General features: G+C 38.8%; 1 protein-coding gene across 1 annotated transcript in view; it reads left to right on the forward strand.

Moving 5' to 3' along the window:
- snd1 (staphylococcal nuclease and tudor domain containing 1) overlaps positions 1–13,651 on the forward strand; it is a 71,335-nt gene that overhangs the window by 19,194 nt on the left and 38,490 nt on the right. Inside the window, exons 11-14 of the mRNA XM_058416716.1 lie at positions 296–397; positions 7,953–8,059; positions 9,000–9,110; positions 9,684–9,756. Coding sequence (XP_058272699.1) covers positions 296–397; positions 7,953–8,059; positions 9,000–9,110; positions 9,684–9,756 — 393 coding nt within the window. The remainder of the gene's footprint in view (positions 1–295; positions 398–7,952; positions 8,060–8,999; positions 9,111–9,683; positions 9,757–13,651) is intronic.

Genomic DNA, 13,651 nt, shown 5'->3' on the forward strand with positions numbered 1-13,651 from the left:
TAATCTTTTTAAATTAAGTGACCCATGTTGACCCACCCAAATGCCCGTGTGTCATTCACTGTCATTATATTCATGTTGTGTGTTGGTTAGTTTTACTGTCAAAAACATTTACATTGATACTTTTACTGAAAAACAAAATCTTTATGAAAACATTTCTGCTTTTGGGCTAGGTTTGTGTCTTGAATGTGTGTGTGTGTGTTACTTGTATTTGAGTGGGGTTTTTGTTTGTTTTTTATGGCTTGGAAATTTTTTTAATTCTCTTTTTTCCTTTCCCTTTAACCTGTCTTACTCACAGGAGAAGAATAGGGACAAGGACAAGCGCTTTCGACCTCTATATGACATCCCCTACATGTTTGAGGCCAGAGAATTCCTGAGAAAGAAGCTGATTGGAAAAAAGGTAATGTCTTAAAACAAGGATGGAACTGCTTTAATTCTGTTAATGTGACTGACTGGATTAAAAGCTCCTTATCTCCAGATATCTAAAACTTGCTCTAAAGCACCTTTAAATATCTATCTAGGTGAAACTAGTGAAAAGTGTATGCTTTGGGGGCGTGTGTGTGTGTGTGTGTGTGTGTGTGTGTGTGTGTACAGGCACACTTTTTAAGGTCAATCTCATCTAAATTATTCAGAGGTTGAATTAAAATCTTTATATTATATTACTAGGTAGCCAAATGTTGGGTGAAAGTGCAAAGATTTTTAAATATCTTGAAAGGAAGATGACAGAATGAAATATTTTTCTTAAAATGTATTCTCTGTGTTGAACTAATCCAGATAGTGCCTTAGCACTGTCTTTTAAAGTCCAAATGAAACTGGATTCATTTGGATTTATGAAATTAACCCAACCTTGTGAAACTCCACATATATTATAACTGTATAGACCCAAGACCCTCTCATGAATGTGGGGTTTGTGCATCATCAGTGCACTTCTGTTTGTGTATACTGTTCAGATACTGATTTGTGTTATACTTTTACATTTTGATTTAAATTACCACTGTTTTAGGATCTACTGGCTTTTCTCCTCAAAGCCATGGTTCAGTATGTTTGTGTGATATTTCTTTGGCGGTGTTGGAGGTGTAGGTAAAGACGAGAGCACGGCTCACCCTCATCCGTCAGTCACACAAACAGTGTTAAATGACATCAAAGCTTTTTTCAGCATTCAGTTGCCTAAGCTAAACCCGTGTATGTTGCAGGTGAAATCATTTGATCTGTGTTTAAGTGTTTCAGGGCCATGTGAAAAGAGTTTTGCGCTCAGTCCTGTGGTGCAGTAGTAGCAGCTAACAGTGCCGCTGCCCCAGTGGCTTCACTATGGTGTAAAGTTCTACCCACGAGACAAGAGGTCTCTGTGCTCTTACACTAGAACACTCTTCTGCTGCTTAAATAAATCTTACATTTAGTCTATAAAACCACATCAATGATTTTTAGAGGTGTAATAAATGAGGTCTGATTTAAAAGCCTGGAATTAAGATGGCCATAAGGTTGCGATGGGGTTAGTGTATTTAGAAGTTAGTTTCGTTTATTTCAAATACACAAATAAACTCAGTTAGGACTAATATTAGGAACAGATATTGGCCTGCAGAAGACTAAACTGATGAGAAATAAAGAATTTTTTATTATAAAACATTTTATTTTAAAGCAGTTGTATTCAGGTGTTCACAGAGGACAGGGACTTGATAAACTGGCCAAAATGAGTCTGTGCACTGTAGATCTGATCTATTTTGTTTTTGCCACCCACTTTAGATTCAGAGAGAAGCATAGTTTGTGATGTACATATATCTGAGCGGTAATGGAACATTTTGAATACACAGAATTTTGTAAAACCAACAAACCAATGCTTCTGTGAGAGCAGGATTTTGTCATGGTATTGTTATGCAGTGAAAGTGTAGATGGTTTAATTTTAAAACCTTTTTATTTAATCATGGGTTTGGAAAGAGTCATCATTGTCACTGTTTTAAGGCTGATTTCACCATTGGGGGATTATTTTCATGAAGTGTGTGTGTCTGTTCACTGTGCTTTCAGCTTTGAGTGGCATAGGAATAGCAAAGCATCAAAGTCCAATAATTGTTGTTGCTTAGTTATTTCTTGGCTATTGCACCAACATCGCAGTGGCCAGCTCTGTGGTGTAAAAACAGCTCAATGGCCTTTAATCAGTATCATCAGCCCAGTAATCAGTAACAAAGACAGAAAGGAGAGAAAGAATGGGTGACGATATTTAAGTGTGAGTTAAGTAAGAATTGATCAGTGACTGCTTTTTTAGTGGTAAATTGATGCCATTTCTGTTAAACATGCAAAAGGATGTAGAAACATTTGTTGTTCATGATCCAGTACACCAACAGATTAATTCTCAGCCATGTGGACTCTGTGGTTATATTTATGCAGTGATTGACAGGAGGTGAATAAAACTGAGTTTAGGGGGAACTTATGTGTTTGTAATGTAGAACCTCATTAAATTGTAATGTAGATTTCAAATCAGGTTTATGGCTTGGGATTTAAAATCTACAAGCTAATGAATTCTGATTGTAGGGCCATTTAATATAGAAGCTGGCTTTAAGGCACAAATCTAAGTAATTTTTTATGACCGCACGTATGGCAAGAGCATTTAAATGCTTGACATTTTCCAGGAATATGTACATTTTGTGGCAGAGCGTCAGTGCTGACAGGGGCACAAATCTGTTTCTGTGTGATTTAAAGGGCACTAATTCCGCGTGGAATTTATATAGAATAAATGATTTTTAGAATTTTATATACTTCTCCTAATATATCCCTCTGAAGGGAAATGAATCATTAGTGTACATGTAGTTTTTCATTAAGTCTGACCTAAACTATGGGTCTTCTGCTAACATGGTCCATATTTTACTGTAGCAGATTTAAATCAGAAAGTGTGAAGAGTAAAGTAGGAACTGTATCTGCAGTTTTTAGTGGATGTTTCTTTCAAGGGCGCTCGACTCAGTAAGGCAGCTGGGCAGGTTGAATCTGTTCGTGGGCTGATTTATTTGTCATTACACTCATACTGCAGCACAGAAATGAAAAAAGGAGAGCAGGGGGAAGAAACTCCTAAACAACTAAATCTTGCTCTTCAGCTGTTGCAGTCATCTTGGCTCTTTCAGCTCACACTCTCAGTTTGCTGTACAGAGAGAGAGAGAGTTTGGTAATATAAACAGCACAGATAGGTGTGCCATGTTAATTAGCTCATCTTCAAACACTCCTGTAGACTCTCTCTAAATCACGACCCCACCTGCTACAATCTGTTACCAGAACACCTTACTGTAGTGTGGCTTATTTAGTGCACATGTGAGTTTACCGCTGTTTGATTTTATGTTCTGTTTGATTCATTTTGTTGTTGCTAGGACACTGGAGTATGTGTATGCCAAGGGCATTTAACTGCAATGTGAGAGACACTTATGCCTCTCTTGCTGCCTTGGTAACAGCAGTGACAAAATCCGATAAACTCCAGTGCCCTCAAGCTCTGTTAGGTTAACGCTCTTTATCTAACACAACAGTTTGGATCTATTTTGAAAAATTAGGTTTCTGTTTGTTGCTCATTTCATTAAAAATATGCAGAAGTAACTATTTCACATGGGTGAGCTTTGGTCATCTCTGACTGAGCTGTGCTTTTTTCAAAAAAATGTAAAAAAAAAAATTTAAGCTGAAAGTAATCAGATCTTCATCCAAGTCACAAAAGTACATAAAGAAATCCCAATGAAACAGATGACACAAAAACATTTATTTTTTATGTATTTATTTATAACACATTTTATGTCTTTTTTAGAAAATGTATGTGAACCCCTAGAAGTATGAGTACATTTAAAATGGTATTTGAAGTCCTCGAGGGTCTTCAAGAGTCCTCAAGAGTTATCTGTATTCATAATGCTTGGAAAGGCTTCAAAACAATTTATAAACAACAACAAAAAAACAAACAAACGCGTTTAGCCCGTGCCAGTCCGCTGTGGAAATATAACAGGAAATTCAGCACCACTGTTACTCTCCCAAGGAGCGGTTGTTCAGCACAATCATTCCAAGGGCACTGGAGATAAAATGTCACAAAGAACTTCAGGGTAACATCTACTGACCTTTAGGCCACTCTTGCATCGAGTAGTGTCAGTGTTCATGAGTCCTCCATCTGGTGAACACTGAACAGGAATGGTATACATGACAGGATAGCAAGGAGGACAGCACAAACCAAGCCATGAAACCCAATGAATTGTCTGTAGACCTCCGAGACAGGATTGTAATCGAGGCACAGATCAGGGGAAGGATACAGAAACATTTCTGAAGCATTGAAGATCCCAGTGAGCACAGTGACCTCCATCATCCGTAAATGGAAGAAGTTTAGAACCACAAGAGATAGACCTGGCCATCCGGCTAAACTGAGTGATCAGGGGAATCAGAATATTATTGGTCACATACAAAATCATACACAGTACAACATGTAGTGAAATGCTTATTATGACTGTCCTACAATTGAAGAAGAGTATAAAGTAAAGTGTGTGGTCAAGAAAAGTATAGGAATATAGGTAATAAAAATATAAATGGAAAAATAGGAAGAATAAAAAATCTTAGTAGAAATTAAGACATGATAAATTATGAAAAGCAGGTGATGAAGAATCTGTTGGCCACTCTGAAAGAGCTTGGGTTTCCCTGTGGAGAGAGGGGAACCTTCCAGAAGAACAGCCATCTCTGCAGCACTCCACCAATCAGGCCTGTATGGTAGAGTGGCCAGACGGAAGCCACTCCTCAGTAAAAGGCACATGACTGCCCACCTGGAGTTTGCCGAAAGGCACCTGAAGGACTCAGACCATGAGAAACAAAATTCTCTGATCTGATGAAACAAATATTGAATTCTTTGGTCTGATAGGCAAGCATCAGGTCGGGAGGAAACCAGGCACCAGACATCTTCGACAGTTCATCATCCAATAGGACTACGACCTCAAGCACACAGCCAAGAAAATAAAGGAGTGGCTATGGGACAACTCTGTGAATGTCCTTGAGTGGACCAGCCAGAGCCCAGACCTGAACTCGAGTGAACATCTCTGTAGAGATCTGAAAATGGCTGTGCACCGACGATCCCCATCCAACCTGATGGAGCTTGAAAGGTCCTGCAAAGAAGAATGGGAGAAACTGCCCAAAAATAGGTGTCAAGCTTATAGTATCATACTCAAAAAAAAAATTGAGGCTATAATTGGTGCAAAAGGAGCTTTAACAAAGTGCTGAGCAAAGGCTGTGAATTCATGTGTACATGTGACCTTTTTTTTCCATGTTTTTTTATTTTTAATAAATTTACACAGATTTCAAACAAACTTCTTTTATGTTGTCATTATGGGGTATTGTTTGTAGAATTTCTCAGGAAAATAATTAATTTAATTCATTCTGGAATAAGGCTGTACCATAAAAAAATGTGGAAAAATTGAGGTGCTGTGAATACTTTCTGGATACACTGTAAGACCCTGATCCAGCAGTGAAACATGACAGTGGCATTATCATGGTTTGGGGCTGCTTGATGGACCTATGGATTTTGGATTGCCCCAGCAAATTCTACAGGACCATGTCCAGGGTATCTGTATGGTTAAGTGAAAGATGGTCATTGATCAAGACAGCAAGCTTAAACACAAAAGTAACTTCTTTCAAGCCTTTTGGAATAGCCAAGTCTAAGTCCTGACCTTAACCCAATATAAATGTTGTGGAAGGAGCTATAAAGAGGAAGTTTACTAACATCACTGAGTTGAAGTAGTTTTGTAAAAGGAATAGATGAAAACTCCCCCAACACTTAGTGCAGGACTCTTCAACTAAATGTCTCTGGGACCTGGTGAAGTTATAGCTGCTCTCGGGGTCACACCAGATACTCTTGGATAATTTTGCTTTAATGGCTTCACTTTATCTAGTTTTATAGTCACATTTCAGGTAAAATGTAAGCAGAAATCAAGAAAATTGTAAAGGAAAATTAGTAGTATATTACATTAAAGGAAGTCCATTAATCACTTCAGAAAAGAGTTAGTTCAGACAGTTCTGTCCTCACGCACTGGTTCCTGTATGTGTATGTAGTATACTGCAAGTGTTTGTTGGATAGCACTCCAATAATATGAAGTGGGTCATTCTGGATGAGCTTCAGAGAATGCAACTCCAGCAGCTCACTTTTAATCCATAAAATATTGCTGCCTCTCCTTAGTATATCCACCCAAAGTGCATTAGATTATTTCCTGCAGCATGCAATGCATGAATCAGCCCTGCACTTCAGTGTACACCTGCACTTGTGTATAGATTTAACTTGTGAGGTCTTGCTAACATGAGAAAGCAGCTCAGAAGTCCAAGCCCACTAAATCTTATTATTTCATACGTTAAAATGATGTAGGAGGATTTTTTTTACATTGTATTTGAATAAATGTACAGGAAAAAAATAAACAAATTCTCAAATGGAACATTTTTCATGGGATTGCATTATAATTAATGATGACAGTTTTACAAATTTGTATCTTTGTCATCTTAATGCCATGGTTCAGCAATTAAATGTACAGTTATTCTGGAAGTTCTGTTGACCTTGAAATCTCAAGGTTTTTTCCATATGTTAAATCTGTTTTATGGTCATTAAAAGTGTGTGGTTGATGAGATGATTGACAGTTTACAGGTGTGCTGAACTGTGGAGTCTCTGGTGAAGGTGCACACTGTTTCTACTCCTTTACTGAGATAATCCACAGTGAACCTGCTTTATGTAACTTGTACCAAAGATTTGCAGTTCTGTAGCAAAGCCATGTCTTGTGCTTCTGTAAACTGCAGACCAAGTTAAAACACAGTAATACTTTGGCTCCTGCATCACTATTAGGAAAGCCACATCCAAGTGGCATCAGTGGAACAGCGCTGGGTCTTTCTGCCAGGTGTCTCTGGGTATTTCTTGGTTTCTAATGAATTAAGTTTCTCTTTATTTAGTGTAATGAGAATAAATGGAGCTCCAAAACTTACTGTGTTGAAAGATGAACTTTTAGCTGGACATTTAGGGAACGATTTTTAATTTTGTTGTCAGCTTTTCCATTGGCTGCTCTTTCTCTCTTTTCTTATCTCATCTCTTCCTTTAACCTGATGCCTTTCTTCCCTTGAGCGTAATTTTTTTTTCCCCTTCTTTCCCTTTTTGCTGTATGAGATGGTTGCTGTATGGCTTCCCTTAAGCTTATTTCCTCTACCCTGGGGCTCAGTGCACATTTCTTTTTATTGAGGGAGATTGAGAGAGAAAAACATTCTTTTGGTGAGAAAATGTTTTGTATGTTGAGACTTAAAGATCTACAGCGCTGTTTGTTAGACAACAAGTGTCTCTACAGAGCATATTCTGTTTAATTGTAATCATTTGTATGTAATAAATCTATTGTGACAGTAGAGGACTGCAGGAGAGTGAGATGAGCAGGCATCAGAATAATTGGTGCCAGTGTGTCCTCTATTTCAATACCTGTATGTTTGCACAGTGTTAATAAGGAAAATCAGGAGGCTGCCTATACAGATCAGTGTCTCTGAGAGATAGAGAGACATGGACATGGATTCTGACACACAAACTCTTTACACTACTGTTACTCAACCCTCCCTTCCTCCTCTGTCTCTCTGATACTGAAGTGTTTCGATGTATGATTAGTGTTGCTCTGCAGAGATCTACAGCTTAGCTAGATGTAATTTGACTGAGATTGACCTTGGAAAAAGTAGCCCACATTATCCAGGGTGTGTACTATTGTTTAATTATTTATTTATTAAATAAATATACTAGCTATTTAGTTCATTCACAGGGAAATTGGAACAATATATATATTTTTTTAATTAATGTGTGTATCAGATTTAGTTCATGGTCATGAAGCAGTTGAATATTTGTATGTTTCTGTCTCTGCAGTTCAGTGGTCTGTATATTTCCAGAGCTGTTAATAGCATAACAGGTATATGGTTGACTGGAACAATGTTTATGTTTAGTGATTTCTCTCTGCTCTCAGGTCAACGTCACTGTCGATTACATCAGAGCTGCCACCACAAGCACCGAAACAGGGCCCATCCCTGCCTTCCCAGAACGCACCTGTGCCACCGTGACCATTGGAGGAATGTAAGTACAGTGCCAGGTTGTGTAATCTTGTAGAGTCAGCGATATTTAATGGAACCATAATAATCTGTGTATTTAAATTAAAATCATGTCTAAAGCTCAGTGTTTCTATTGCCCACATACAAACTTTAGTTCTCTGGAGTGCATGTTCATGGTATGCAAGTATGGATTCTGTGGAGGTTTGCATCAGTAAACTCTTAGTTTAAATGTTCCAAATAAGTGGCAAATCAAAGAAACCAAATGCACTTGTCAATGCATGTGCACACACACACACACACACACACACACACACACACACACTATAGTGTATACAGAGTGATTGAATAGAAGTGTGAGGTTGTTATTATACACTTGAGGGTGAACTGATGCCACATGCCTTAGCACAGAAGCCATGCTAAAATTTGACACCCAGGGCCAGGAAAGTAGGTTGTGTGTAACTGTACACAATCACTATAAGTGTATACTAACTTCTTCTTTTTATTCTTTGGCTCTTATATTTAAACTTCTGTTAAAACATTACACTGAGACCTTTAGCAGCTCGGCTCAGTCTTTATGCACTCAGTCATTTTACAAATATTCAAAAATGACACCAACCAAAAAGTAAAGATTTTGATGTGTGTGTAAGTTTAATTTTGTTCCTTTACACAAAATGATCAAATGAATATTAAGAGTAAGCGTTGTACAAGTGAACAAAGTCTTAATTTTTGCTTAGTTTTGCAAAGCCATAAATCTCCTGTCCTTCCACACTGTGTGTGTGTGTGTGTGTGTGTGTGTATAACAGGAAGACACACTTTTAACATACAAGTTATTTTAATTGCATTATTTTCCTCTGTTCTGCTGAAACCATTTTATCATATATTTTATTTTATTTCATTTCATTTTAAACTTTTAAACCTTCCTACTTTAATAGGATCATTTATTTTTTCTTTCATTCTCTGTATAGAAATATTGCTGAGGCTCTGGTCAGTAAAGGACTTGCTACAGTAATCAGATATCGTCAGGATGATGATCAGAGGTCTTCACATTACGATGAGTTACTGGCTGCAGAAGCACGGTAAGAGCAGACCTGGACCTAGGCTCAGTGCACTTTAAAACTCTGAGGATCCTGAGTCTCTTCAGCCTGCTGCTGTACATGTGTCCTTTCACACTTTTCTGTCTGTTTGCACTTTTTTTCATGAGCTTTATTTAGTGTGCTTTGGGTAAAAGTAGAATCAATGGTCACGTTTTCATTTCTGGAGATATAAGGAAGGGCATGGAGTAGGTGGAGTAGATGTTTTGGGAAAAGCCTGCATTATCATATGAGGAAGAAGGAAAAAATTACATTTTACTGGGCTCCATGTTTCCCCACATGTAATAATAATGTCACCTACTGTTTTGTTCCTTATGTGTGGAGTTTGGAGCTTTATTAATATTTATTTATATTATGCTCTAGAGTGATGAACAGTCAAGAACATTTTTCCTCTTAGGAAAGCTGGAGCCTGTGTCGTCTTGTCTTTTTTGAGTTTTCAAGCCAGACCTACAATCTTTAAGTGCTTCAAGTTTAAAGGAATTCCAAACAATTCTCACATTGACCCATTTTATCAGTCTTCATTAGTAGTCATTACACTGCTTGTTTGGATCATTGCAGGGCCATCAAGAATGGGAAGGGGCTCCACAGCAAGAAGGAGGTCCCCATTCACCGAGTTGCAGACATCTCTGGGGTAAGTGTATTTCATGTGTACCAGATTCTGGCCTGTTCCTTTAAATGCAGTTTCAGTGTTCCTCTGATTGTGGATTTATGGCTAAACTTGTTTATTGCCCAACACAGTAAAGTGAAGAAATAAATATAGCCTGCTTCATTAATAATCTCTGATTGTACAGTTGTTCAGATGTGCCAGAGGCCGGTGCCACGCTGGCTGAGCACCAAATGAAGATTGAATTTTATTTGGCCCAGTAAAGTTATTTAATTTTACACTGAGAAAAGATGGACTCTTCCTGCTTCATGGAAAACATTCATGTAGTTTCATCTAACAGGCTGTTACTCTGTTTATGTTTCTCTTAAATGTCTGCTGACTTTCCACCTGCCCTACCCTGTCTGTCTTTGCATTTTAAAAGAAGCTGCTCATGTTTTAATGAAATAAAAGACTGTATTCTGTGCACTGCTTATGTGAGGACATTAGATGACTAATATTCTGGGTTCCTGAAGATCTACACACAGAGCTCAATATTAGCCCATTTACAGCTATGGTTCTGCTTGCTTCTCATATTTTTGTTTTTAAAAAATCCCAATATAGCTCTTTTATATACATTTTTTTTAATAATAGTCCTTCCACCTCTTCATTTTCTCTCTGCAATGAGTGTCACAGCTGTGGGATATTTCCAGCTGGAGTGGGTGGCTCACTTTGGCCCAGGCTGTCTCACAGGATGCGGTTTCACTTAAATTAAGCTGGCATACCCAGTCTTTCAGCAGCTGCGTACTTCTCTATAAAACCACTAGCTGTCAGACTTAGGATGACGAGCAAGTAATAATGGAAATTATATATATACTCTTTTTACTTTCCACAAAAATGCTCAAACACTCAAAATGCCATTACTTCCATGTATGTGTGTGTGTGTGTGTGTGTATATATATATATATATATATATATATATATATATATATATATATATATATATATATATATTATAATTACCACAAAAGCTGCTTTATACAATGTGTTTTGTCATTCACAGAGTTTCTTTGAGTTTCATTAGTTACTTGCACACTGGTGACTAACGATGCATTGATCATTTCGTTCTCAATTTTGTGTCATTCATATTTACATCCTGGTATACAGGATCAGGCATAACATTATGACCACCTATGTTGGTCCTCATTTTGATGCCAAAACAGCCCTGACCCAATGAGGCATGGACTCCACTAGATCTTTGAAGGTGTGCTGTGGTATCTGGTACCAAGTTGTTAGCAGCAGATCCTTTAAATCCTGTATGTTGTGAGGTGAGGCCTCTGTGGATCGGACTTGCTTGTCCAGAACATCCCACAGATGCTGGATTGGATTGAGATCTGGGGAATTTGGAGGTCAAGTCAACACCTTAAACTTGTGGTCATCAAACCATTCCTGAATCATTTCTGCTTTGAGGTACGGTGCATTATCCTAGAGGCCACAGTCATCAGGGAATACCGTTTCCATGAAAGGGTGTACATGGTCTGTAACAATGCTTAGGTAGGTGGTACGTGTCAAAGTAACATCCACATGGATGGCAGGACCCAAGGTTTCCCAGCAGAACATTGACCAAAGCATGACACTGCCTCTGCCGACTCGCCGCCTTCCCATAGTGCATCCTGGTGCCATGTGTTCTCCAGGTAAGAGACGCACACACACACGGCCATCCACGTGATGGAAAAGAAAACGTGATTCATCAGACCAGGCCGCCTTCTTCCATTGCCCCGTGGTCCAGTTCTAATGCTCGCGTGCCCATTGTTGGCACTTTCGGTGGTGCACAGGGGTCAGTATGGGCACCCTGACTGGTCTGCGACTATGCAGCCCCATACACAACAAACTGTGATGCACTGTGTATTCTGACCCCTTTCTATCAGAACCAGCATTAACTTCTTCAGCAATTTGAGTAACAGTAGCTCGTCTGTTGGATCGGATCACACGGGCCAGCCTTCTCTCCCCATGTGCATGTAATGAGCCTTGACCACCCATGACCCTGTCACCGGTTCACTACTGTTCCTTCCTTGGACCACTTTTGATAGATACTGACCACTGCAGACCGGGAACACCCCACAAGAGCTGCAGTTTTGGAGATGCTCTGATCCAGTGGTCTAGACATCACAATTTGGCCCTTCATCAAATTCGCTCAAATCCTTACACTTGTCCATTTTACCTGCTTCTAACATCAACTTTGAGGACAAAATGTTGACTTTCTGCCATTAGGCGGTCAAGGCTCAAGTGAAATGAGACTGATATATCTGTGGGATATCCCACTAACAGGTGCCATGATGAGGAGATCATCAATCTTATTCACTTCACTTCTCACTGCTCATAATGTTATGGCTGATATGTATGTAGGAGATGTGCACATCACTGAATCACTGACTGGAGCTGCACAATAAATATACATGCCTTAAACACTAATGCTGTACAGTTTATCAGCTTCACTGCATTTGCAAGATACACTATATTGCCAAAAGTATTGGGACACCCCTACAAATCACTGACTGAATTCAGGGGTTGGGCTCCGCCCCTTAGTTCCAGTGAAAGGAACTCTTAATGTTTCAGCTTCATACCAAGACATTTTGGACAATTTCATGCTCTTTGTGGGAACAGTTTGCAGATGACCCCTTCCTGTTCCAACATGACTGCACACCAGTGACCAAAGCAAGGTCCATAAAGACATAGATGAGTGAGTTTGGTGCAGGCCAGTCTAGTTCCACCACACCGAACTCTCTCATCCATGTCTTTATTAACCTTGCTTTTTGCACTGGTGCAAAGCATTAAGAGTTCCTTCCACTTTAACTAAGGGCCCAAGCCCAACACCTGAATTCGCAAAGTGTCCCAAAACTTTTGCCAATATCGTGTATTAGCTAACAATGAACCATGCTGGGTAATTAATGAAGTAATTAAACAACATGTTGGGTAATTAATTACATTCAAACAGTACAGCAGTTGTCAGTGAGCTGTCAGTGTAATGTGTGCTTATACTGTGGTACTTTTGGTTGTGAAAATGGTGTCCAGTCAGTGCTGCTGTAGTCTAGAGCCCTTATTGGCTCATCAGAATGATATGGTGGATTAAAACTGTGTGATCGTTAAATTTGCCTAAACCGGGGTTGTAGACTAGGAGATCCCTACAGCATCCATATTAATCATGTTTCTTTTTCCACCCAACTCTTCAACAGTTCCTGCCTGCACTACTGCCTTATGCAATATTCCTACAGTGAAACACAGAGATCTCATTTTTCCTGTGTAATTAAAGGGTTTACCAAGTATAGTTTAATTAATGCAAACTGCCCCCTAGTGTACATGCTGACATTAAGTGTGTTTGTGCAGGACACCATGACATTATCACAAATGTGTGATATGCAGAAGTATAAATCAGCTGTTTGCTTTGCCAAAACTCTTCCCTCCTTGCTGGTCTCACTAAGCTAAAGCAATGCTCATTAAGCACAAGTAATGCTCATTAAGCAATAGTCATGGTCACTAAGTAATATTCACTAATAAAATGTGAATGTTCACTTGGCGAAAGTAAAGTTCACTAAGCCAAAACAATGCTCATTAACCAATATTATTTGTTAGTAAAAAATACAATGCTCTCTAAGCCCAAGTAATACTCATTATTAGAATCTCCATTAAGCCACAGTTACAAGAGAATTTATCTTGTGAAGAGATTGTATTGAATAATCTATACTGCCCACTGTGTGCTGCTAGCTTGTTAACTCATTTAATAAAGTATTATTATGTCTATTTAACTTGCTGTGCTGCTGTTGTATAACCTGCATGCCATTAAACAGCAGTAACGAGCAGTTCCCCCATGTTGGGTCTTCTAGAAATTCATGACCCCAGTCTCATGTTCCTGCTGTCTATTAGCCCACACTTCCAAGTTTGATGACTT

The sequence above is a fragment of the Hemibagrus wyckioides genome, linkage group LG19 (genome assembly GCF_019097595.1).
Source record: "Hemibagrus wyckioides isolate EC202008001 linkage group LG19, SWU_Hwy_1.0, whole genome shotgun sequence".
NCBI classification, from domain to species: Eukaryota; Metazoa; Chordata; class Actinopteri; order Siluriformes; family Bagridae; genus Hemibagrus; species Hemibagrus wyckioides.